The sequence below is a fragment of the Colias eurytheme genome, chromosome 28 (genome assembly GCF_061535395.1).
Source record: "Colias eurytheme isolate Ceu_HAF_F1 chromosome 28, ilColEury1 Martin Lab GWU primary, whole genome shotgun sequence".
Classification (NCBI taxonomy): Eukaryota; Metazoa; Arthropoda; class Insecta; order Lepidoptera; family Pieridae; genus Colias; species Colias eurytheme.
The window spans coordinates 4,645,979-4,673,919 of NC_143007.1; the positions used below are offsets into that span (position 1 = coordinate 4,645,979).

General features: G+C 32.4%; 1 protein-coding gene across 10 annotated transcripts in view; it reads left to right on the forward strand.

The window, feature by feature from the left end:
• Positions 1-27,941, forward strand: part of Hr3 (nuclear hormone receptor 3 ROR-beta) — a 110,693-nt gene that overhangs the window by 29,799 nt on the left and 52,953 nt on the right. For 2 of the 10 annotated variants that reach the window (XM_090117709.1, XM_090117710.1), the window contains exon 1: positions 27,386-27,603. The exons of 2 other annotated variants lie outside the window; for them this stretch is intronic. Coding sequence is in view for 2 of the 8 variants with exons in the window: in XM_090117719.1 (XP_089973845.1) it covers positions 4,937-5,039 (103 nt within the window). In the remaining 6 variants the exon portion in view is untranslated. Of the gene's footprint in view, positions 1-4,859; positions 5,040-27,385; positions 27,604-27,941 lie in introns of those variants that run through there. 6 more of the 10 variants (XM_090117713.1, XM_090117718.1, XM_090117719.1 and 3 more) reach the window with 5 other exon arrangements.

The following is a 27,941-nucleotide window of genomic DNA, read 5'->3' on the forward strand; positions in this document are numbered from 1 at the left end:
TTCATCTTACACCAAACTTTTAAACTGCTACACATTTTATTTGATTATTATTTCAATCGTTACATAATATCATACTAGTAACCCATTTTCTTTTTATGGACTATCTTTTCTAATAATGGCCAAGTTTGTGTCGGTTTTATTTACATATTAGAAATAGAAACAAACTTAATAATATAGTCAAAATAACTAACAAAAAAAAATCCCATTGTCTTTTAGCACTTTTGACGGAACCCTAGAAGCAACTGCACCTTAAAAATCGAACGTAATCTTTTGACAATAAAAAGAAAATGGTGAAAATTTGTCAGTGAACGTTTGGTTCCGAGTATTATATTTACATGGTGAGAACCATTGGATGGACAGTTATTGATATGACAAAGACTTTACTTTGTATTTAAAATTATGTAAAAAAATCATAGTTTTTCTGTTACTTGTCTTGTCATTTTATTTCATTTACTATCTATGTATATAAAAATTAAAAATGAATCGCAAAATATGTTGGTAAGAGCATAACTCGAAAACGGCTGAACCGATTTCGTTAATTCTTTTTTTATAATATTCCTTGAGGTACAAGGATCGTACTTATGGTGAGAAAACGTAAACATCTACCACGGGCGAAGCCGGGGCGGACTGCTAGTATCATCATAAATTTAATGTAGAGTCACAGCTCGAAATTATTCGAAATGCACTTGTAAAATAATAAACAACAACTATTTTATTTGTGAAATGTTTTATTTTTAAACAATTAGTCTGTGAAATTAAAAATGGCCTTCATTGTTTCGAAACTTACTAAAAGTTGCGTAAATTTAAACAAAGCGTTTAGCAAAAGTTGGAAATTTTTGAATAAATCTCTTATATTATTATAACCGTTAAATTTATTTTATAAATTGTTTTTATTGAATATGAAGAAGTTGTAGCTAAAATTATTTAGAAACGAAACTTCAGTAGATATGAAATGTATCAATTTTATTAGTGTTGAAATAATAAGCTAATATTTATTTAGTATCTATATCACATAAGTCATAACCTATAAAAATATTATGAAACATTCATAACAAAAGACCACAAAATGAATTTTCAAAATTCGCGCGCTTTTTAAAGCTTCCAAATTCGAAAATTGGCCAATACGAGAAACTCGAAAAATATAGCGTTACAAAGTTCGATTTTCAAAATTTGCACGCAATTTTTAAAGTTCATTGGCTGAAAAGAATCGAAAAAAAAAACGATACAAAGTTCGATTTTCAAAATTCATTTTAACACTACGAACGCGCTGGCCGAAAAGAGAAATTAAAAAAAAAAACAACAAACGTCAATTACCGAAAAGCCTAGACATCCGCCTTTTGCTTTTAGCATATCTCGTATAATAATAATTATGGCATCGATCAAAAGGCTCTCACTAACTTTCACACGAGATTTTTGGCTGTGGCAACTTTCTCTTGTGGTGCAAGTTTTTAAATTCGGTTGTTAATTTTTTGCGTTTTTTTTATTACGTTGTGTATTTTATTGGTATTGAGTGGTATGACTATTATTTATTATTTAATAAGTGTCATGGGCAGCGAACGATTCTTGTTCTTTTTCGTATAAATATTATATCTAATGCTACATTTGCATGAATGGAATTTAAAGAAATTTTTAATTTTAAACGTTAAACTTGGACAAAAAAATTATGTAATATGACGTTGACACGTTATATAATAAAGATTAAATTGTGTATTTATTTAATAAACTTTTCTTTTCGCGTTAAACAAGCTTTTATTAAAATATATCTACATTTCATTACATTCAATTACTTTTGGCTGTCCAAAATCAGCATTGATGAAATCATAATCGCATATTATAACGCTCTCTTTCAAAATTCAAATTATATTTATTTGCAAGAATGTAGTTACAAATCTTATTTAATTCTAGAACACAATTCAAATAAAAGTTTCACTTTAATTAATTCCAAATTCAAAATTAGAATCCGCTTCCGCTTATAACACACGCCTGTGACTCGTAAAGTTGCGTAACACCGCCGCACGCACTGCAGAATGTTGATCTGTCAAACTATTTATATTTAACGTTTATACGCTTATATCAGCTTCACCTGTATGTTTGTATGTATCCTTTAGACTCGGGTTTGACCCACTACAGCTACGGACTGATTTAACCCATTGAGCCCCAAGTGGCCCGATCGGTCCACGACACAATGGATTTTTTATTGTGTCTGTGGTTCCGGGGCCTGAGTTATTAATTCAAAGATTGTACACTTATCAAGTATGGGTGACAAAAAGTTTTAATGAGTGCTTATTAAATTGTGCAGTTTAAACCTACACGCTTATGCTGCGTTTACACCCGCATGTGTATGCACCATAAGTTTGACAGATCTAATGCACATTGCTCAATGCAATTGATGCGTCTTGTTTGCACTCAAGCGATGACATAAGTATGTCCTTCTCTAACATAATCGCGTAATCGTTCGACATAATATGATAGTGCATTTTAACACATTCCTGTTCGACATTCGACGAATATTCGTATACGAATGTCGCGCAACCCATATTTGGCTTTCCTTAGACCCTTAGCTTACGGCAGGGATGTAGCTTATGTACCAGAATAACAAATCTATTTACGTAATAAAAATCACCAAATATGTTCTAAGCGTAAAACTTGAACAAGGCTCGATCAATTCGGCAATTTTTTAACGTTTTTATTGAGGTACAAGGAAGGTTGTTATGTAGAGAAAAACACGAAAAAGGGGCAATAGGGCAGAAGTCAGAACAACGTCTACTGGGCCTAACTAGTAACCTATAAAAATAATTGCTTTTACGAATTCGTCAGGGGTTGAAACCGCGAGGCAAAGCTAGTTTTACAAGAAGACACTTATATAAATAGATATATATTTTATGTATTATAGTTGTAAAACAAATATACCTATTAATTAAATGAATAAAAACACTATCTTTTTCTTAAGAATCGAACCTAGATACTATATCATAGACTAGGTCACCAGGACTAGCGTAGGGGTAAAGAGGAAACCTTTAGAAACACTATAATTATTGGATACAAGGAAATGACCTATTTTTAAAGATAAATATAAAAAGATGCTAAAAATATACTTTGTATGAAATTTTATATTAATTATGAATTGTAATTAATATTGCAACGTTAACGATAATATTTTTTAATTAAATGTAGGCCTTTTAAAAGTCCTGGGTTCGTTGTCCGGTGGAGGCAAAATAGTTCGTAGCTTGTAAAGAAAAATCGATAGTTTAAACTTATAACTATGCGACGCCAGTAGATATTACATGACTATGAATATAGGTCGATATTTATTTTCACATTACATAGGTTTAACTGCATAGAATTTTCAATATGTATGAAATGAATGTGGGTTATTATATATGCATGTAACATGCTTAAAATAAACTATATTTAACCGACTTCAAAAAAAGGAGGAGGTTATCAATTCGGCCGGTATGTTTTTTTTTTTTTATGTATGTACACCGATTACTCCGTGGTTTCTGAACCGATTTACGTGATTCTTTTTTTGTTCGATGCGGGATGGTGTCGAATTGGTCCCATAAAAATTTTATTCGGATAGGCCCAGTAGTTTTTATTTTATGAGCATTTTTGTCTGTATTTGTAAATGTTGCAAGTGCAAGTTTGAAGTCGGTTGTTTTTAACGCAGTTATTGACTTGTTTACACTAGCTATAGCTCTGGTGCCGCCCTGGTATTCGATTTTTGTAAGTTTTACCTATTTTTAACACTTATTAATGTAATCCAAGCAAAAACAAATCATCAAACTGAAAATCATTAAAAGCAGCAGTAACCTTCCCTTCAGTTAATAAGAATAGTGTATAGTGTAACTTACCCTTTCTTTTTATACATAAATATTAAATTACAATACTAGAATACCGTTTAAATCCCAATTGAAAGCGTCCACCGCTAGCTACAATATTCAATAATCAAACAATGGCAACAAAACACCTAGTTAGATACAGCATAGCAACTAAAGTACGGAGGGAACATCAAAGTGAATGACATAATAGAGCGCCTGACAGCCCATCGTATAGCTATGTATAATATAGTATAGCTATACAGTGCAGCTATAGCTTATAGCGTACCGCTGCGCCAACAGCATACACACCAAAGAAAAGTGCCGTTTTAGTTCATACCGCTCGCCACGCGGGATCGATGAGGCACATGCGCACTACCAACACCCCCCCGCACCCCCTCACACCCCCCGACACCCCCACACACCCCCCCGTTCCAACTGAAATGCACCGCAATTGCACTCAGTGCATGCTGGAGCGCGACTGAAAAAAATACACGACCGCGCGGCAAATTCGAATATTCCATTTTCAAATAAAAAAAAATAAAACCTCAAACCTGCCAGTACACAATGCGTGCCCCCCGTGACGTCATCTAACTCCGAGGCGACGACGGACACACACGATCGAACGAACTATGAAGAAGAAAAAACGAAACGCGACAAGAACAGATAAAAAAAACCACAAACCGCACCTAGACAATATATAACATATTTCGCTAATCACATATTCCGATGAATTTATACTCGATATATTATATAATCACAGAATTAATAGTTAATTATTCACTATAGTTACCCACGTTATCTTCCCAAAGAACCTTAAAACGAAATTTTAGACTGATCTTTAAATCCGAATAATCGTAGTAAATTAATTAAACAAATTATAGTATTTACATTAGTTGAGAATTTGAGAAAGTTTATATAGATATGTATTTATTAATATAGTGATTAACGCAATAATATAACTCCGGGGATCAGCGCGTAGCCTTAATTCGTTTTTATATGTACGTCGGACGAACAGTTTTGAGCCGTGAATTTGTATTGCAGTGTATAAAAATGGATGAGCGGTTCCGTTGATTGTGTTATGGATATATTGTGATCGTGAAAGGTCCACGTGGACCGCAATGTTGAACATGTTTGATATGTGGAACTCGGTTAGCACGAAGTTGGAGCAGAGCAATGTCCAACAGAGCCAACAACCGCACACTTCAGGTGGGAGCATTAAAGGTAATTTCTGATTAAATATCAAAGGAATATCCAATGACTCTAATATTCGATGCAAAAGACAATGCGAATGCAATGACTAAACGTGTAATTGACGATGACAATTTGATAAAAAAAGAATATAAACATAGAACAAAAAAGATTTAATAACGACGTGACACACCCGACGAAACGAGAAAAAAAAAACGCCTCTACACTTCTATTTGAATGACAATTCGAATAAGTTATTCTTTCAAAATTGTAAAATGCATACGAAATTCAAAAATAAATGTTCCATATTTAAAACGAAACGCGTCCCGACTAAACGACGCCCGGAATTCCATTTTCAAATCTCATGACTTATTCCCGAATCCGACGCTGACTGAGAGAATTCATCCATTTTTAAATTCGCTTCGACTTACTGTCAAAAGGAATTGTTTTAAAGAGTACGTCATTACTGTAGTTATTATAGACGCTTTTTTCAAGTAACTAGGGACAGATTTCACAATTTATCTACCGAATTCAAAAAAGGAGGAGGTTCTCAATACGACTGTTTTTTGGATTCTAGTTGAACCGATTTTAACGATTTTTTTATTTGAAAGCTGCTAAGTTTTAGTTTTTCAAATTATATACTAAAAATCTTCCTCGAGAAGCAATCTATCTATTAAAAAATCACATCAAAATCCGTTGCGTAGTTTTAAAGAATTAAGCATACATATGGACAGAGAGCAAGCGACTTTTTTATACTATGTAGTGAAGTTTTCATGTCCCTTAGTGGGACATGAGCGTTTACATCAGTTTAACATGTAGTAAAAGTAAGACTATTTAAAAAAATATTAATGTAATTATTTTACTAAGGAAAAGGGCTTTGACACAAGTACAAACAATTAATGAATAATTAAACAACGATAATATAATACAATCATTAGTACATATGCCTTTGAATTTTAATTAATGTTAAAAACGGAGCCCTCCTAAAGATTCATGAATGAAGCTTATTTTAAAATTATTTAGGTGATTATTTATTTTCTTAAATACAATGTAAATATAATTCTACGGAGATATATATCTCCGTAGACCTCCGTAGACAGGCAAACTGTAGAGACGATATTATGCAATAATTAATATTTAAGTACTTTTAATTTTTTTAACTTTCCTAACTTCATCTTAACATGAGAAATTGATACAGTTGCATGAAAACATCCAATCAAATTACATAAGATTGATAAAACATCGCGTGGGCGGAACATAAAAATATAAAAATCTCACCTAGAAAGTTCCTTCCTTTCCGGTATATTAATACGTACATAATTGTTTCTTATTTTATTACGCAAGCAAAGAAAGTTGCCAATTAAAATTCGGTAACCAATTTCATCTCTCACACTTATGCAATACTGGCGACTACAACATTATATTAAATATTTAATATTTGAATTTAGAACTTTCGAGTTTTTTTGTTCACTTTTATTACTGGCCGTATTTATATTTAAATAAAGAACATTTAAAAAAGTATTATACTGGCTGGAAATGTTTATTTTTTAATATTTGAATAAAGAACATTGTAAATTCACGTTTTAAATGGTTACTGGTTGAAAATAAAATAGATCTCTATGCTTTATTGTAACTCGATATGACAGTATATGATTTTATTACTGTTGCAAATTATTTAGTAATAATAATATAATAATAACATTTTCATAAGTACACTTGATTGTATGAAAATCTCTACGTTTTACCAGAATATTTATTAAAGTACATTATAAAAACATTTTGATTCAATTAAACCAAAAAATAACTATGTGCTAGTGCAAAAAAGGCTAAAAGATTTTTTCTAAATAAAACATTACAGTACTGTAATCGTATTAACGTAAAGGAATTATCTGTTATTTACCGGTCGACGACATGTCCGCCATATTGTAACTCATTTAAATATTCAAACTAGTATTCTATTTTCTTTTTACAAATAATATTCTATTTTTAAAAAGGAAAAAAGTAATTTAAATCGTACACTGTCTCCAAAAGAGTTTAATAAAATCTTAATATACAGGGTGTCCCACTATTGGTATACTAAGCGCGAAGGGACTTGTAGTTTTGCATACACTGATCACGTAAAAAATACTTAAACAACAAAATTACGTCAAAAATTTTTTGCTTAATTTTTCCTGAAAATTCATGTTTTCTTCTCTAGCTTCGCGCAGCCGGCATATACTGCTTCTCTAATGTAACCATTTTGTCTATGAAAACATAATCTTAAACAATAGGTCACGTGCTGGTGGCAAAGTTGGGCGGCTCGCTTGTTATGGGTGTACACATAGAGTTTTAAGAATTCATCTATTTGAAAAAAAAATACGTCTGGAATTTTATAAGTATTTTTTACGTACTCAGCGTATGCAAAACTATAACCTCCTTTGAGCTTAGTATACCAACAGTGGGACACCCTGTATATAAATCTCGTGTCACAATGTTTGTCCTCAATGGACTCCTAAACCACTTAACCGATTATAATAAAATTCGCACACCATGTGCAGTTCGATACAACTTGAGAGATAGGATAGTTTAAACATGTAGGTACCACGGGCGAAGCCGGGGCGGACCGCTAGTACTATTATATATTTCTGATTCATTCTCATGATTTCTTTTAATAATAAACTTTCTATCACGCTTCATTTGCGTCTATAAACTTTAAAAGGACTTGCATTCATTTGTACTTAAATTTACAATTAAATAAAACCTTTCTCGGTATGACTCGTTAAGATAAGAATACTTTTACGAAAATAATTGACATTTTTACAAACTTTCACACACTATCCGAATAAAATAAAGGACAGTGAATGCCATTTAACTTTTAAGAAAGCAAACGCGCCAATCTGGTTTTTTAAACACGTTCCATTGCGTAACGTTATTGCTAGATATAATATCTGTGGTTATATAGAACGTTACAACCAGTTACAACTATTTATTATCTGTTACAATATATGCATCTGTGCAATACTTCATCTATTCGTGCTTGCGGTTTTTTTGAATTTCGAACTGTGATAGAAACTATTGACCTCCGCGGTGTTCTCGATTCGAATTTGTCGTTGAATGACATAAGGCGCGAAAATATTTTTAATCGTTGAATTCTGACACCAAACTTGGCTGTATACATTTTCTGATAAAAAAATACAATTTGAGCCTTGATTATCTATAATATATACCTATGCTAGCTGTGCCCCGCTGCACTGTTTTACCAGCATTCCTCCGCTCCTGTTGGTCTTAGCGTGATGATATTATATAGCCTATAGCCTTCCTCGATAAATGTGCTATCTAACACCGAACGATTTGAAAAAATATATCAGTGTTAGATAGTCCATTTATTGAGGAAGTATATAGGCTTTATATCATCTCGCTAAGATCAAGTAATGCGGGTAAAACCGCGAAGAACAGCTAGTTTGGAATAGAGTTTCAGAATACTTGTCTTGTATTAAGTATTTTTGTAAGCAAATAGCAAATTTATTGCAAAATCGCTATAAATAATGTAATCAACAGAATTATCGCTAAATTGCAATACGTATCGAGTTTCTAACTTGTTCATAAACAAATTGCGAATGATATAATAGTGTAATCAAAATTATTAGTTTATAATAAAGAAAAAAATGGTATTGGTAATGTTTTATGTTTGTGTTAACACTTTTTCGTGTTACGCATCTAAGCTTTGATGATTTCAATCAAAAAGCTTATGGGGTTAGTTATTTTCACATAATTCAAGAAACTGACTCATTTGTACGAACTACGAAGTAACAAAGAATCATTCAAATATCAACTTTCGATCGTTATCTAATCTAGCCTAAATCGAATTGTAGGCTATACCTACCTAACTCAGAGATACTTTATAAAAAAAATATGTATTTCTTAATAAACGTTAACCAAACGTAAACTCTAAAATGGAGGCGACTATTTTCAGAAAATAATTAAATTGTACTTCTGAGTTTAAATAAAATAAAATATCCTATGTATCCAATAGTTGTAGAAAAAATAATAGTAATAGATAGACAAACCAACAAACGGGACGGTTAAATTTCTAAGCCAACATGCGCTAGCTAACAATTAGAAGTACTAGGAACGCATGTTCTTAGAAGAGCTCTAACCTAAATTGAGATAGTTACGACGCGAACATTTACATACAAACGTAATATACTCAATACTATTGTAGAATGTGTTTAGGAGATTAGAAGAATAATTTGTGACCATCGAGATAGTATATGTACTACGTAGTACATATTATATATATCTCGATGTTTGTGACCAGTTTAGTTTGACCTACCAGCTGTATTGAAGCCTGTACTAAATAGCGGTCAAGCAGTAATTCTTTACCTACTAAAACACAGAACTAATATGCTATGAAAACTGAAAACTGCATCATGTTTCGTGGTTTTTGTTTTATTAGTATTTATAATTTTACGTCAATAGCGAGTTATCCTTTTAATTGATCGCAAATTATCTACAAGTTAATTATTATCATTATTTTGAAACAATTTAGCGCAAATTTGTCAATCAATTACTTTAATAAAGTGTCAAGGTAAAATAGTTTTTAATTTAGTTAAAAGTGATATTTCAAACTACAAAAAAGCCGAAGAATAAAATAAAGGACCTTTTTCATTACGTTGATTTTTAAGTTTTAAATTTTAAATACATGATATCTAAATTCTAAGCTCTCTGACAATTAATTAACTAATTAGTATTAATTAGCAAACAGGCCCACAAAGAAAAACTACCAGGCACCCATAACCACACAGGAGTTAACCCAAAAGCGCTCACTCCCACACGGCTAAAAAGTAATATGCCAAAACTACCAGGCTACTAGGATAGCATAAACATGTGACAGGTCGTTCTAAACCAAACGCAAGAAAAAGTTGCCTGGCCAAGACCCATATAGCCGGTACTTCGATGCGCGCTCGCCACGTCTTGCTACTTAGCAACCTTCATAGTTTGTTGACATCTGTCTTGACGCCATTTTAGATATTTTTAAGGCCGTCTTCTTTATTTAGACATAAATTACCGTACGGGAGGACGTTTCTGTGTTTGTTACATGTTTTGAGATAAGATCAAAACGGTATATAGAATTATTTGGTACCATAAGGTTGTTATGAATCCTGAATATAAATCATGTAATAGTATTATATTTTAGTACATGTCATTTTTTCCTTAAAAATATAAAATTGAGCATGTACTAACCAGTGAAGAAGTAAAACATAATCAACATTTTATGCAATTTATACGTCCGCGTCGTAATAGTTTGCTCAAGACTATTTCTTTTTGTGCAAATAAATAATCATTGATACACTAAATAATGACATTTAATGTTAATAAACCAATATAAAATTAAATATCAAGCATAAACATTTTCTAACGAATCATCAACTCAAACAACATTGTAATTCTCTCGCATCACAAAAATCATCTCATAAAATAAACAGTATAAAACATAACATTTAGCACACAGCCTTCTAAATTAAATCTAAAAGTATCAAATCATTTCAATCGCACTTCACACATGTGCATGCGTGAAACATGCGCTACAGTATGATATGATAATATTCGTAGGTATGTGTGCGTGTGCCGTGTTCAATACTTACCGTTCTATTTTCAAATTTTAGATAACGGTCATTGAATACTGTCTGAAATATTTTTTTTAGAAGACAATTGATTCTAAATTTAAATTTTTTGAATTTGTGTGAACTTAAAATAGCCTTTTCTATAATAATTAAATTAGCGGGGTAGTTCTGAGGGAAAATTATGTTATAATAATTATTACCAGACCAACATAATGAACTTTATTACAACAATTACGACTCATAAACCAAAATCGAAATCGATTCGAAATTCGAATATTTCTACTGCTAGCTTACCACATATCTACTAGAGCTAGTCACTCTAGCCAGTAACTAAACCGTTCAAGTCCACTAAACGCACAATATACATATTCGTGCCAACTCAGGTGTGACGTCACTTTGTCTAAGGGCTACTGGTTTTCGAGAAACTACTAAAGGGCTTTTTGAAGTAAAACTTCTTTAGGCGTGTTGGGAATAAAATTTCAAGGTCGCGTCATGGCAATAGCGTCACGTCATGGAGGAAGGCGACGATTTTGGTATCTTTGAAAGAAGTTTCACTTCTGAAACGTTCGGCTCACACGCTCTTTTTTATTTATATAGATAAAATAAAATTTTTGTGAAAAGTCTTGTCTGTTCGTTGCTTAATAATGGAGAAAATTACAGAAAAAAGAAATAAATTTCAGTTGTCACCTAGTTAAAATATGGTAATGAAAAATACTTTAAAAGCAGAGGATCGTTCTTTATGGAAATCCGTTGTGATTTATGAATAAAAATATTAACGCCTAGCGGCCATTTGCAAAAATATTCAAGTCGTATGACTTCCACAATTTTTTACAACTAGCTGTGCCCCGCGGTTTTATCCGCATTGCTCCGATGCTATCCGTCTTAGGTTGATTATGTATAGCCTATAGCCTTCCTCGATAAATGGGCTATCTAAACTGAATTTTTTTTTTCAAATCCGATCCGCAGTTCCGGAAATTCACGCAAACGAACAAATTCTTCAGCTTTATAATATTCTAGCTTTAAATTTCTATAGCTCATATTGTGTTATTCTGATGTATATTACTGTAAAGTATCATCCAAATACGTCCAGTAATTTTTTCCAATACGTGAACAAACATACCAATCTTTCCTCTCTATACATATTAGCACAATATATATTATGTTCAGATGTGCGGTCACGCGTCTTATTATTTTCTTAGCGTATTTTTTATAATCTGTACTTAATATTATAAAGCTGAAGAGTTTGTTTGTTTGTTTGTTTGTTAGTTTGAACGCGCTAATCTCGGGAACTACTGGTCCGATTTGAAAAATTCTTTCGGTGTTAGATAGCTCATTTATCGAGGAAGGCTATAGGCTATATACCATCACGCTACGACCAACAGGAGAGGAGCCACGGGGGTGAAACCGCGCGGAGCGGCTAGTAACTATTATAAGAACAAATGCCATAATTTGCCAGCCTATTTCCGTTGAATTGTGATTAAATTTAAGTGAAACTCGACCTTCCGAGATGTCGAAACAGCGGCCATATTGAATTTGTCGCAACTCTTTTTTATACAATTGATAGGCGAAACCGGGTTATAAGCCTGTCCTTCAGTTGACAATAGTTTCTTAATTTACAAACGGACATAAGTCTGTATATTTTGAAATAGAACATTAAAAGGAACCCAAAAGTTCCGATGTAAATCACTATATATATAAAAAAAGTCGCTTCCCGCTGTCTCTAGCTCTATGTATGCTTAGATCTCAATACATTTTTATAGACAGAGTGGTTCTTGACGCAGGTTTTAGTCTATAATTTGTTTAGTTAGAGACGAAACGGACGAAGCCACGGGCGAAAGGCTAGTTAACTAATAAATAAATAAATAAACTTGTTTATAGTTGACAGAAATGAAAATTTTAATGTACAAAGTACTTACATGTGAAAATTTCCAAGTATATTATGTCGAATAACAAATATTCGACATAACTTAGCAACGGTGATATAACTTGTAAATACTAAATATTATATTTATATTGACTTACATGCTTTTAAAGTAAAGTAAAATCTTAAAAAAGATACTTAAAAAATGTTCTTGGACGAAAATTCACACTCTGTAATTGACAAGTCAAAAGGTCACTTCCACTGTGAAGCCGATGTACGCGTATTTCTTATATACATACTAGCTTACCGCCCGCGGCTTCGCCCGCTTTGTCTAAAACCTAATAAATTATATACTAAAACCTTCCTCTTGAATCACTCTGTCTATTAAAAAAAACCGCATCAAAATCCGTTGCGTAGTTTTAAAGATTTAAGCATACAAAGGGACATAGGGACAGAGAAAGCAACTTTGTTTTATACTATGTAGTGAAGTACATACTATACAAGTTATGTCAATTTTTGTACAGTAACAAAATATTATATGTATACTAGCGGTCCGCCCCGGCTTCGCCCGTGGTACATTTGAAAAATAGATGTTGGCCGATTCTCAGACTTACCCGATATGCACAGAAAATTTCATGAGAATCGGTCCACCCGTTTCGGAGGAGTATGCAGACTAACATTGTGACACGAGAATTTTATATATAAGATTAAAAAATACTTGAAGAAAACCTTTTTAATATGTCAAACTGACATTTGAATTTTGATGCACTTCCACTATAATTTTGCAGAAATAAACATGACATTTTATAAAAATGTCACCATGTGAATAATATTCCAAATTAGAAAAAAAATATCCTAATAACTTTCGCTGTATCATTAAAAAAGTTAAAAATTTAAATTTCGAAATTCGCGACAGGATAGCTCTGGCCGTCTCAATTAAAACTATACGACTTTGTTATTAAGTATTAAACCTTATTGCTAGGACATAAGGTTGCGTTTGAAATATGCGTAGCGACGGCTCGAAGCCAACTCAAAAGTGTGTCACAGAGTTGAACAGCCACCGCAAGGCCGGTCTATCTATGAGTGCGCAAAAGTGCGGATGTGCGACCCTTCTATCGTTTAAATCATAGCTGAGTTCCATTTTTGAATTGCTTTTTCCGAATTTCTTTTTAATTTTGGCAATGGTTTTTTGTTGTACGGCCAAGTTTCGATTGACATGTTCGTTTCGATTTTTTTATGGAGGCAATGTTTTCGTATTGTTCAACGTTCGCTATTAAAAATAAGTAATCTTGCCAGTTGCTACGTGTATAGACTATAGATGAAAATTGTGTCATTTTCTAGATAAAAAATATTTAGCTTTTCCTATTAATTATAAATACCTTAAATATAAGACTATATAAGGATTTTAGGTAGTACTAAGTCCATACTGTACATAGTGATGTATGTACATGTCAAATGACACATCAGTCAAGTTGCCTAATGTCTAATGAACGCCTTAAATGGTACATTGTTAACGTTCATTGCTTCGATTTGTTGCATCATTAACCGACTTTAAAAGAAAGTAGTTTTGTTTGTATGTTTGTTTTGTTGTGAAAGCTTTTGAATTGTTAAAATAATCGATTAAGTACAGTAATTTCATATGTGGAATGTGGATCTGGTAATTGGCTTTAAACCATATTTTTCTTCGAATGTAGTTTATTCATGTAATCATAATTCATGGGGTCAACTATTACTTTTATCTACTGCTATATTTCATCCGTAACTATTATTAAATCACAGATTGGCTCTTATTACTTTAGCCAAATTCCTTTTTTTTTCTAAAATAACTAGGTACAGCTCTTCCAAAAACGTTACAAAATCACACTCAAAAATCACTGTTATTTCACAAAAATACCGTTATTGACGCGACGACGAAATCGTTGTCACAGTGCCGATAGTTTTCCCATCAGCACACAGCCTTACCTCAAGGCTGTCAATGCACGCGATAGTGACGTCATGCGCGGGAATATTAAGTTGAATCGTTTGAAGAATATGGATTTGGATAAGTATTACCGCACTATTCATACTGCTTGTTTATCTTGAGAAAACTGAAAAGGATTGTTATACTGTGGTAGGTGCTACGTTGCTGCTTGGAAGAGATACAAGTGAAGAGGTGTATGCTATACAAATATAACAGTGTGTTTATTATCTTATGGATATCAATTATGATTGAGATGTTACATAAATTATGGCTTCTTTTTTTCATACTGAACACGTTTAAATTGTTCGTATTAAGGGTTCTTAATTTAATTGTTCTTAATTTGTGGTTACAAATTTCGACAGAATATATTATTTTAATAAGCTATGATACAAACTCATAAGTTAAGCGAATTCTACAAAAAAAAATGATTTGGGTGCTAAATAAATAAATAAAATAACTGCTATTCTTTAGAAAAAAGTACTCATGATAAAAAAAAAACTAGGGATGTAACGATACATGATTTTGCCGATACGATACCGATACCGATATTTGTAGTAATGTATCGGCGATACCGATACCGAAACCGATATCGATGGCTTGGTAGAAAAATAAATAGTGAATTATGCATAAAAAGTTACCAACATTTAACAGAGACAACTGTTAATCGTATTCTTTTAAATAAAAATGCCAAATCAAAAAACAACAAAACCATTTATTTTAGTATTATTATTTTACGAAGTCAGTTAAACTTTAAGTAATACACATACAATCAGTACCTAATAAAAGTTTACTATAATTGGTAGAGTTTTTTCAGAAAACAAAGTGCGCACGCGCGGGCGGCCTCCCGCATTGTTCATTGGGCGCGGTTTTTTGAATTATTTGATATCAAAAAAAATGGTTGTTTGTAAAGTAGGTTTACGATCGAGATGTTTACGTGATAACATAATGCAGTGGCAGCGCTCGAGATGAAACGGGAGATCGGTCCGTCTCTCTCTCGTTATACCTGCGATCGCGCTCGTGAGGTTTTGGTGTGACACAAGTTTATGAACATGTCACCCGACTAAAACGATTTTAAAAACGTTATCACGTTAAAAATTAAAAAAATTCAAAATTATTTATTTCTTTCCTTTACATAAACAAATTTGTGATTGGAACACTCCTAGTAAGCAAATAAAATGCTTGTGTCAGGAGGTTCCGCTCTTTCTTAACACTATTACAGAAACAGAAATAAAACAATATGAATGAATACAATGCAAAAACATAAAAGAAAAGAAAGAATTTAATAATAAAAATGTTGTGTGGTTTTATGAAACCACGGTAAAAGTGAAACTGTTCGAACGGTTCCGAACACTGCTTTGTGTAGCGCATGTCGCGTGACGGTCGGCGCAGCCGCGATACACGCGACATGCGCTACACAGACCAAAAAGTTTGAGACGATGTAATAAAAGTTTCACTTTAAAAAAATATCGGTATCGGTTGATTTATTATCGGCGATACCGATATATCGGCTTGCCGATATATCGGCCGATATATCGGTATCGGTATCGGTATCGTTACATCCCTAAAAAAAACTATTATTCTGCACTGTATTTACTGCTTACAAAAGGTAAACCATGTCACACGATAAAGGACGCACTCATGGTTCTTTGCACTCAATAATCGATCTGCTGGTTAAGCAGCATCAAGCGCGGTTATGATGGTATAGATGGGTAATCGATGTTATTAGCAGGACTACCCCGCGTAAACGGTATTAGATATTAACTAACGACTATAAGACAGCAATCTTAAAATTGTTAAAATCTGGGGCGTTTTCATGATGCCTTCAAGCAGTATTATTTTCAGTGTAAAACAATGACAGGCTTCTAACATCATCATTTTTTCAAACTAGAAATAATACTGTTATAAGACATCATGGTAATAAACCCTGGATATAATATTAACAATAACTTTTCTCATACAAAACATATAATATGTCACGTGAATGACCTAATTTGCGTAACAGGAAAAAACAATCAAATAGTGTCAACTAATTTTGCACGAAAAACGTTTTCACAAATAAAACACCTGTATTGGTGTCAATGTACGATAGTATAATGAGGTTATTGTTGTAAAATTTGGTTTTTTATCGGTCATGATAGGAGATAGTCGCGAAATTTTGTTTAGCCTAAATAATATTATTATACTAGACGGTTGGATACAGAAGTCATTAAGAGATTATGAATGCTGTTTATTTTATTAATTAAAAAAATATTTTTTTGTTTTCATGGCCCTGGTTATTCTAAGTTTCATACACGTTGAAAATGTGTAGGAAAGTGACCAATTACTTATATAATATAATTTATAATAAAGGTGGTTACGGATTGTACGTATACATCACCAATTAATAAATTAAATATAAAAAAAAAATTATGAGGTATGTGCTATTAATTTAAAGCTAAATTTTTGAGAAACTTTAAATTCAAAATAAACAATATTTTTTACTAATACACTTTCCTAAATAGTTTTCCTAACCTAAATTTTAACTTCTAAATACGAAACAGAAAAAAAAAGAAAAAAACAGTTATACGTGACACAAATAAGCCCGCACTCCGATCTCAACATACCATTACTGTGTAGATAAAGTGAAGGTTAATGATAAATCAATGGGAGAAATAACTGTTTTAAATGGAATTGAAGAAATGAAGATGGTAAATACTTATTTACACCCAAAGTGATACGCAAAAGTTGTTAATGCGATTAAATTTATGAATGGGATATAAAGCAAGAGAGATAGAAAAAACATTATTCAAATATATGGACACTAGCTGCTCCGCGCGGTTTCGCCGCCGTGGCTCCATTCCTGTTGGTTGTAGCGTGATAATATATAGCTATAACCTTCCTCGATAAATGAGCTATCTAACACCGAAACAATTTTTAAAATCGGACCAGTAGTAGTTCCTGAGATTAGCGCGTTCAAACAAACAAACAAACTCTTCAGCTTTATAATATTTAGTATAGATTACTTTAGAGTACTTTTTAGTTATTTATGTAAGGTTATGTAATATGTTATGTACATATGTTGACCGCCTCCTTGGTACAGTGGTTGACGCATGAGCGTAGAACAGAGGGGTCCTGGGTTCGATTCCCGGTGGAGACGAAGAAAAAAAAACGTCTCGGTCTGGCAGGACACAGAAGGCTGATCACCTACTTGTGAATTCCCTAAAGAAAATCAATCAGTAAAACAGACGTATAATGCATCTGCCCCTTACCCCACTAGGGGACATGGGACTTCACTATGTGATATGTTATCAGACATTTGATCATGATGGGAATCTAAGTTATTTAGAAATTACACTAACACATGTAACTGTGTATGTTTTCTGTTTTTTGTAACTTATCAAAAATGTGACTAAATGTGACTCTCTTTTTTCTTTCTTCGAAATACTATTTTTAGAACCATATTCTTCATTTAACTGCACTAGAGAGCTACTTCAAAATCTTTTCTTCTATTGCGTAAAATTTTCGCGTAGGTATCTTTAGTACCGTTAAAGGCATGTCACACGTGGGCTGATAAAAGCTTCAAAGTGTGGTGTGGGAAGCCTTTATTATCTCTATACTTACCGCTTGAAACTTATACTTTTACGTGTAAATTACGTTTTACTATGTGACTATAAACACGGCTAAAATCTTCTAAATCTTTTTCACGTTATCAACGGGAAAGTTTGTGAGTATGGTTGGATGTTATTCTTTCCCAAAAATAATATCTCTAGACTCTATCTAATAGTCTGCCTTTTATTACAAATTAATATAAATTTTTATTACAAATTCGTAGTTCGGTTTCTGACAACTACTGACAATTTATTAAGCTCTATACCTACGAAGCTACTAACTAGGTATAAAAAATAGTATAAAAAAGTAATTTTTTTTATTTGACAGCATTTATTTAACTCTGTACATAGACTACAGAGGGAGCTACTTACTAGGTAAAAAAAGACGGGTTGCCTGCACTCCGAGTCCGGGAGTGCCGGCAGAAGTGAAAACTTGATTATTAATGTTTGATATTTTGGAATGGTATCCGTCTTACGCAGGGAATATAAGGGCTAAAAAAATCCGTTTTACGCTTTTTCGATCAGGCCTTTTTCCAACCTCGATAAAGAAGTTTCACTTAAAAATAGATTTTAAGCTATTGCATAGCTTCTATCGCGGGCCTTGAGCGCGGGGACCGAATCGAGAAATTCCGTAACGAAAAAATCTCACGCTCCCCACTCCGACGGACACGGAGGTGTGGCTTGAAGGCATGCTATGCAATAGCTTTACCCCGAGTGCCACACGTCTTTTTTTATTAATTTGACAGAAAAAAAAACACACACACACACACACAAAACCAATCAGCCAGACTACCTTAATAGCCGACCTTTAATTTAAGATGTCTTATCATTAATTACGAAAAATCATAATTATTTAAGCAAGATGATTCTCGTGTGTAATTATGCAGGATACTTGTTTGTACTTAGACATTAAAGTCGCCCTTCACCGTATTTCGTATCACGCGATTATTATAATATATACGGACATATATTTGCCTTGAAAACTTTGTATTATTGTGAATATTTTTATAGCGATAGGTTCGAATGGAGAGAAAACACGAAAAGGGGGCAACTCTACAAACTGCTGGGCAGCTAATTTCCAATACAATTATAAAAAATACAAAATATTATATATAAACAAACTCATATAACAACACTAATTGTAAAATAAACAATCATTAAATGCTTAAGATTGAAATTGATAAAAAATGATAATACTTTATGAAATACAAAATTTTGTCGTTTAAAATCCGTAAAAAATATTTCTAAATGATCAATAGATAATAAAACACAACACAAGCGAAAAAATCACACGGTAATCCGTCAAAAAGTAACAGTGAAAAATAACAGTTCAAAAATCACCGAAATAACTGTTATAACGTTACAAACCGGTACGTTATCTAACGGTGAAAGTGCTTTTTTGACTCACGATTTTCTCCAGCGTTTTGCATACAAGTGACGAAATAGTGAATGTTGTGTATTGTCTATGATTTATATTTATTTGATTATATGGTTGCATCCTTGTAAGATTTGTTTATGGTAGAATCAATGTCAACCATTTGGGTTTGAGGTAATATTACTACTGTTACTGTGCTACTGTATCAAATAAGTGACGTAAAACTGAATTATGAAATAATCAATTAAATTTCTACTATGTACTATTTACTAAAAAATGATTTATGTAGTAGATAATGACGACACAAATCGTCGTAATATAAAAACAAAAAAAATGTAGGTACCTTGTCTAAAATTTATATTTAACAGTGCATACATAATATGTACCTATCTATCTTTTTATTCTAGGGTTAGACGCTCGAAATATAAAATTGAACCAATGCCGAATAAGAATTTTCAAATAATTGCTGGTCAAAAACAATACACAAAAAGAACAATCGATTATGTACTCTACAATAATATAAATTTATACCAACTCGTGTCCTTGTCAAATAATAAACAAAAAATATAATACATACCTACAATGTTTACAATCAAAAGGCACCTGCCGAAGTTTGGACACTTCCACGTTTTCTACTTACGTAAAATACACCCTTTTATGGAAAACATAATTTTGATTGTATCTCATTTATTACTATTAGTTAATATTCAAATCATACAGCAGGTGATTTACCTAACCACATTCTAAAAAGATTAGCATAAAATTCATCGTTTCATTTCATTTAAAAATATAGATAAAAACCCCGAAGCAATTTATACATTAGCTGTGCCGCGCGGTTTCTCCCGCATTGCTCCGCTCCTGTTGTTCTTAGGGTTATGATATATAGCCTATAACCTTCCTCGATGAATGGGCTATCTAACACCGAAAGAATTTTTCAAATCGGACCAGTAGTTCCTGAAATTTGCGCGTTCAAATAAACAAACAAACTCTTCAGCTTTATAATATTAGTATATATAATATAATATGTATAATAGTGCATCTAAATACAATCAAAAATACATGTCAGTTTTTATTAAAAAAAAGTTTTTTACTAGACCTTTATAAGCTTCAATAATTTGTATATAGCTTTGTCATTGAAGTATCAAATATTTTTTTATCTATATTTTAATGAACAGACTTTGTTCTCGAATCTTTCGTAATTTTTGGCGCACTTATTGTATTTGTATAGATTTGAAATCATCGCCACAAAAAACCCACGAATTCGAAAGTTAAATTCGTAATTTTTTGCGTGTGTGCGTTTCGGAAATCGGATATGAGCAAAAGAAAGTTTATTGACATTATCATTATCCTGCGTCCGATTATAGATTAAAAATAAGTATATTTATATATTTAAATTCACCACAACAAATACATTTACCGTTAGTTTTATTGCTGTTTATAAAAACACATCATATAATCAGTTAACGGTCGATAATTTATTCAAAACAGTTGACAAAAATAGAATGTATAATTGGGCCATTATCTCATTGGTCATTGATAAAAACTATTCGAAATCGAAAGCGAGACTTCGGAAGTAAAACGAAAGACGCTGTGATAAGAGTGAAATCGAGATGTAAACATTTGACAATATACGTAATTCAGCCGGCCATTTTATGATGAACTCTATCGCGTATATTTGTGTACGTAACGGTCTAACGCGCGCGGTTCATTTTAAGATGGCCGCGCGTGTGATGGTGGCAAACATGTAGCGCGACGGAAGCGGCCGAAGTTATCCGAACTTGTTCGTAAGTAGGTCATACGCACACATAGACGAAACGCACACGCGTGCATCGACTGCGCGTGTATTTGTGTATTTTTTCGGTGCTTTCACATAACACGGATTTACGCAATAACTATTTGCTTTTTATATTAGATTTTAATATATATATTATTATGACTTATGTGTTGTCCGTTCTCTTTCACGTTTTGTTATATAAGTGTGATAATTATTCATAACGTATTATCTATGCTACGTAATTGATTATTTGTAGAATTATTCATTTAAAATCCCTATAGACTCTACATAGATATAATGCATAGATAGGTATGAAATAGGTATAATAGTAGGTAATGAAGGTTCATTTAAAAAAAAATATGTTAGGTATCTATTCAAAAAAAAAAGTGAGTCTAAACTAGGTAGGTACTATAAAAGTATTTATCCACTAAAAATATGAAAAGGAAAATCCCACAAATACCATACACAGACCATAGATAATAGAATTCACAGAACTACCAATGCCAGTAAAACCGAACGCACAGAGAATTATCTGTGAAAAATAGTACTCGATTAAAATACGACATTGACCAAATTGCAATATACCGAGCTTAGGTATTGTGGCTGATATGTGTAGAATAAGTAATTGAAACGCATGGACTTCGTGCACGCGCTAGATTTTTCCCGCGGTTTCGGCCGCCATCTTGATTTTTCAACAGGGTGTGGGAAAATACTCAATATTGGAATGAGAATTCTGCTAAATAATGACGTGGTGTAACTTTTTATACGTAAATAATTTTGGATATAAATTATAGAAGGTGTTCTAATCAAATTATACATTTTTTAATGGAACAGTATATTGTTTACAACATCGTAAATCGTCATTAAACCTATTGATTCTTTATATTATCTTTAAGAATGAACCCACAACCTACATTTTTTTTAATTCAACATAAATCATATACTTTTAAGTCTTGGATATATTATGTAGAATTCGTATGCACTAATTTGGCAATATTAAAAATATCTCCATATACAAAATACCAAACTATCAGCAATATGTTTATATTTTTATTACGTTTATAAAAATAATAATTTACGACACGTATCACTAAGTTACGTAAAATCGTTCATTGCTTTGCAATAAAGTGTTTTTACTCTTACAGGATTATGTACTTTATATTAATATTTATATAGCATATGTTGTTTATGTGTTAAAATTTAAATATGAATATCTACAAAGTTTTAAAGATTTAATCAATATTCAATATAGCCTACTAAAATGTTGACTACAGTTACTTTATGAGCATCATGATGTTGAATTTTGAAGGAACAGAAGTATCAAGGCAGAAAACGATAAAAGAATTACGCTAATTGCTAAGGAAGTATCTGCCAACTGAAATAAATAAAATATTGCAAAATATCGTTTTTACCATGGCCATTTATAGTTTCATATGAATATTATATGGTCTTACCACAAAAAAATTTAACCCCCGGAAATGAGGGGTTAAACACAGTCTAACTTTAAACCAAGGATCTGTCACTTCAATAGTTGTCTATGTGAAATACGACAAAACCAGATTAAAGAGAACCCGCGCTTAAAGTTAAACCCTGTCTGAAGTTTTTTTGTGGTAAGACAGATAGTATTTATCGTTGTCAAAATATACGTTAGGTAATTGAATTTCTAGCTTTATAACTTTCTAGAATATTCGCTAAATAGTAGGTATGCTTTCTTTTCTTTATGCACAGTGGTAAAGAACTTGAAGGTCAAACAAGAGACATGACAACTACGTAATATCTAACGTAGTCATAACGTAGCTTAATGAAAACATTTTAGAATATAATTAATTTAAATATATAGGGGAGGAATAATGAAAATAATAAGAAATTAATACTTAAAAAATAACTTACAGTAGGTATAAGTAGACAAATAAATAAAAACGTACGTGTACGTATTACTTCACTCGATGCTAAATCCAAATTCTTGGTAACAATGTGTAATAGATATAAACATTCTTCTTTCTTCTCAATGTCTAGAAATAAATCTTCTTTTGTCCAGTCACTTCGCGAATCAGTAATATCAGTACAATAACAATAGGTAGGTAATTAGCATTGATGTAGATAGATTTTAATTTTTCTTCTTCTTCTTCTTCTCTTAATTAATGGCTCCACCCAAAAAATCCAACAGGAAAATTGACAGATAGCAAAATGACATCTGTCATTTTTCGCCACAGAGTATATTTGTAAGTGTCAGTTGTCATGCTCAAAATTAGGCAAGGCTTAGTTCGTGATTAATTATACTTTCACTTAGTAAAAGCACTTTCTTTAAGTTGAATAATTGTGCATTTATTTTAATACGTATCTTAACGGTGCCTCGCCCACATTAATTTTTGATTGCGACATATAATTTGATCGCATACGACTATATTATTTGTTAATATACAATCTTTAATATTGTTGAATTTAATTCTTAAACCAATTCAGAGAAACTTATTATTAAATTAATTAACAAATATTTAAAGACATTACATGTACTTCAATAAATTTTACAAGATTCAACGTTAAAATTTAACATTTAATATAGGTATAGAAGAATGCCTCGATAAAGACCTATACAGATATTAAAATGTATAATTTACGCCCCCGCCATTTCCCACTAACTTTTTTTTTCTAAACGTCAATTGTCTATGACAGAAAAAAGCAAATGGCCGGTTATAAGTTGTATCTATGGAATGCAAATAGCATTAATCAAATTGGGGCGCATCTGGTTAATAACTTTGAGTGCAACTGATTTGCGACATGGTTTTGTAACTGTGGGTGGTAAGATTTTGGTGAAGAACTTACTGAAATTCTTAGTGTACAAGACAAAGGATACAAAATAAAGATAGAAAATATAAAGACGAAGGATATTAGACCTTAGGTAATTACCAAAAAAAGTAATAAAAGTCTATTATATCTTAAAAATAGATTTTATGAGTAAAAATGAATGGCGAAAATAATTAAATATTTTATCTCTATAAAGATTCTGGGTTTTTACCCGTATTTCCATATTTTGCAAGTATCTACTTAACAATTTAGCTTTACATATAGGAAAAAATCGCGATACCTACATAGTTTATGAGATTATTTCCCAAATATACAAATATAATTTTCCCTGTACATTGATGTAATCTATCGCAAGCGCCAAAACAAAGGACTTGCAACTTTGTATCTAATATACGTATGTAATATGTATTATATACACATATGTATCGATATGGTATACGTAATCAACTGAGCTAGGTCAGGTATTAGTTAATAATAGATCATGAATTGTTACGATGTGAATGAACGTACATATGTGATATTTTTTTCTATAGATGTTACGTTGCTATTGGTTACGTGTAAGATCTATCTTCTTATGAGTTAGATTCGCGTTTAAAGCTAGTTTGAAGTAGGCGTTCGCGTTGGTAAATTGGAAGTACTAAATAGGTTATTACTCGTTATTACCTATTAGTATATTATGTTAGAAATTACTTTAGTAATAGCACAGATAATATTATAATACTATACGAAATAACAACTTAAGGTGTCCTTGAAAGTATTTTATAAAAAAAATAGCAATTTTGAGGCAAAAATTAAAAACTGCATTCTGTGTTACTGCGAGATAAATAATTGTGCACTATTCCTAAACATGTTTTAATTTCCATCCAAGGATAATGGCCCTTCGTTGGGTTTTATATACTTCTTATTAAAACATGTATTAATGTAAATAATTTATTTAATTCTAACTGGCTACATTATATGAAGTTGAATCAAAGCTGGTTTCAAGGTTATTTAGAAGACCTAATGTACCTAATAGTTAGTGCTTTACGAGTCTATTTTATAGACATTTCAATGTAGATATTAAGTAATAACTTATTTCGGGTCAGGGGTTCGTGATAGATAACAAAATTATCATTTAATACATTTAAAAATATACGTATAACGTCAAATACATTTTCCTTTAATTATAATCGCATTAAAACAAGTTATTAAATCCCGCGTTATTTAACGAACATCTTGAACCGGCAACCTCTTAACGTGTCATTAATTAAATTTATGAAAAAAAGTAAATTCGAATTTCGAATTCACACGCCTTTGACGCAAGAATTCTAGAACCTTTAAAATCTAATCAAGGAAAAATTTAAATAGCGAACGTTAGAATCAAAGGCCTATAGCGGTGCAAAGAGTTTTCCCTTTTCAGCGCTTTTAAAAAAGTACTCATTAAGGTAGAAACCTACATACCACAAAAGGGTGTGGATGTGTGCGTTTACTGAGCACGTGTGCACACACGAGGCACGCACACATGCGCGCGCAGTGATGTAACGCGTTGACGCCTAGCAGACATTTTTTATGGGCTCTGACGCAACGTTTTTTATACGTATGTTAGGAACGTTTCATTTTGATGCGTTTTCCTTTCGGAATGCAGCTGAAATTTCTTTTTTTATAATCTATTTATGTATTGTAATTTATAACTTATAAATATTGTCTACCACTGAATTAAATTAGTAAACTATAGAATAGCTTAAAATAAACTATTCTAATCCTACTAAATGTAAAATTACGTTTAACAATGTTAATCATAGAATTGAATAGGCCAATTACTGTAAGCACTCCAATAAAGTACCATTGAACATTATATTAATGAAACAATTTTCTCTTTCCAGGTAAGCATCGTTATTTCACTCAAAATGGATAAGGTTTGACTGCATGTTACATCAAATGAATGGTAAATAAAATGTGATACTGTGTGAAACAGCCCTTATGATGCACACCAACACATACAAACAACTGCGTATAACTGTAAAGCAAGGCTGCACACAGCCAAAACAAGGACAGGTCAACGCACTCTGTTGCCTTGCAGGAGCGAAACGGCAATACACTCTAACGCTTATGATAGAGTAGCGCGAACATACGTCACACGCTTCCGCCGCTCGGATGGGATTTTCTTGAAGCGCGACAAGGATGGCGCTATCGCGACAGGAAGAGACGGATGTATAAATATTATGTCTGTTATTTCATTTCCTTCGTTGTGATGCAATAGCAATTTACAGTATATATGCATCTATTTTGAGACAAAGCTTAATTATAATTAAAGTTTTTTCACGTATCGTTTAAATATCAAAGTAGATAGGTAATTGTTAAAATCAGTAATTTATTATTTAACATTGATAAAATTCATTCATTAACGAACGATAGAAGATTTTGACTTCAATAAACAATGTATCATCAATGCAGTATGGTAAAATAATATACATACGCGTCAAATATTTTATTAAGACACATTTTAACTTCGTTCTTTTCATATTCAAATAGATAAGTAAACTTTATCCTCATTAAAGGAATTGATAAAAACGCCCTCTGTTATCGGATGGACGAACTATTGATATTATGATTTATTGTACCTAACTATCTCCGTGTCCTCATTTCCAAGCAGTTCTCGTTACATCGACTCATTAGCATTTTACAAACAAGCCATTCTGCAAATTGACTTGAAATTTATTTTGAGGAAAACTCGATGACACTCCCACTACGCACGTCCTACTTATATTTCTATGGAAATACAAAGTCTTTTGTGGACTTCAGCCTACCAGCGAAAAAATAGGTCCAAGACATATGCCAAACGGTGTGTCATTGAACTCAAAAAGCTGCCAAACGCGCGTCCCCACGAAAATAGACCTAAACACGCGGCAGCAGCACCCAAAATTGCACCGACACATTTTCAAAACAGGGGCCATATTGAAAAATCCCGGCGCACACTTGCGACCTTTCGTTCGAAATGAGAATCAAAAGCACGCACACATGCACACCGCGTAAGTCGCAAAGGTAATGATTACACGAAGAAAGTACGTACGAGCTTTCCCTGTGTTGTGTTACACAATCTCGGAACTCTCTTTCCAACCGCACTAGAAACTATCTGCGTCCCGTTCACACGTACTGTTATGTAATAACGGTTGTTGTTTAGCCGTAACATTTTTCTTTTGGAATCGCAACATTATAATCTGCAATTGCAGATCGAAACGGTGCGATAAAAATAATTAAAACACTGTTGTTTTATTGCTTCTAATTACTATTACTTGTTAATGTTAATTATTCGTCTGCGGCTTTATTGTGATTAAACGTCGCTGCATTCAGGATTTTGAAAGAATCTCATATATAAATAAATGCATGTGCTTAAAACGCACCTCCCGATGCATACAGGCCTATACATATACATGTTAACATAACGTGCCTGAGTGTGGGAGCGTACGGTAGTGTGCCTCGCGCCTGTTCATTTCCTAGTTGTTCCCTCGGTGGCCCGCTTGCAACATCGATGTGAGCGGGTCCTTATGAATTCCGCGCGCAATTCGAAATTTACTTTTTTATTCTTTTTTTTTTGAGTGATGTGTAAGTGACCAGTTTTGTGTTGTGCTGTGCAAAGAGGTTCTGTGACGGAGGTTTGATATAATTAAAGGTTTACACAACTCGGCTACATTGAAAGTAAAGAATGATGTAACGTTATAACAGTTGCATTGTGTTACGCGTTAATGAAGCTTTCTTCGAGACGAAATTTTAATTAATTTAATTGGTTAATTAGTGGAGATGAGTTTCGTGCGAAATTCTTTCACTACGTTCGCTGTAAAAAACTAAATTCGTTAAGTTAATTGGGCAACGCTTCACATGCAGCGGGCATAATTAAAATTCGGGCTTTTGCGTAAATAACCAATTTAATGCGCGAAAATATAATTAATTGAAACTGTAATTACGTTTTAACGGGAGTTTTAAAGAGTAAATA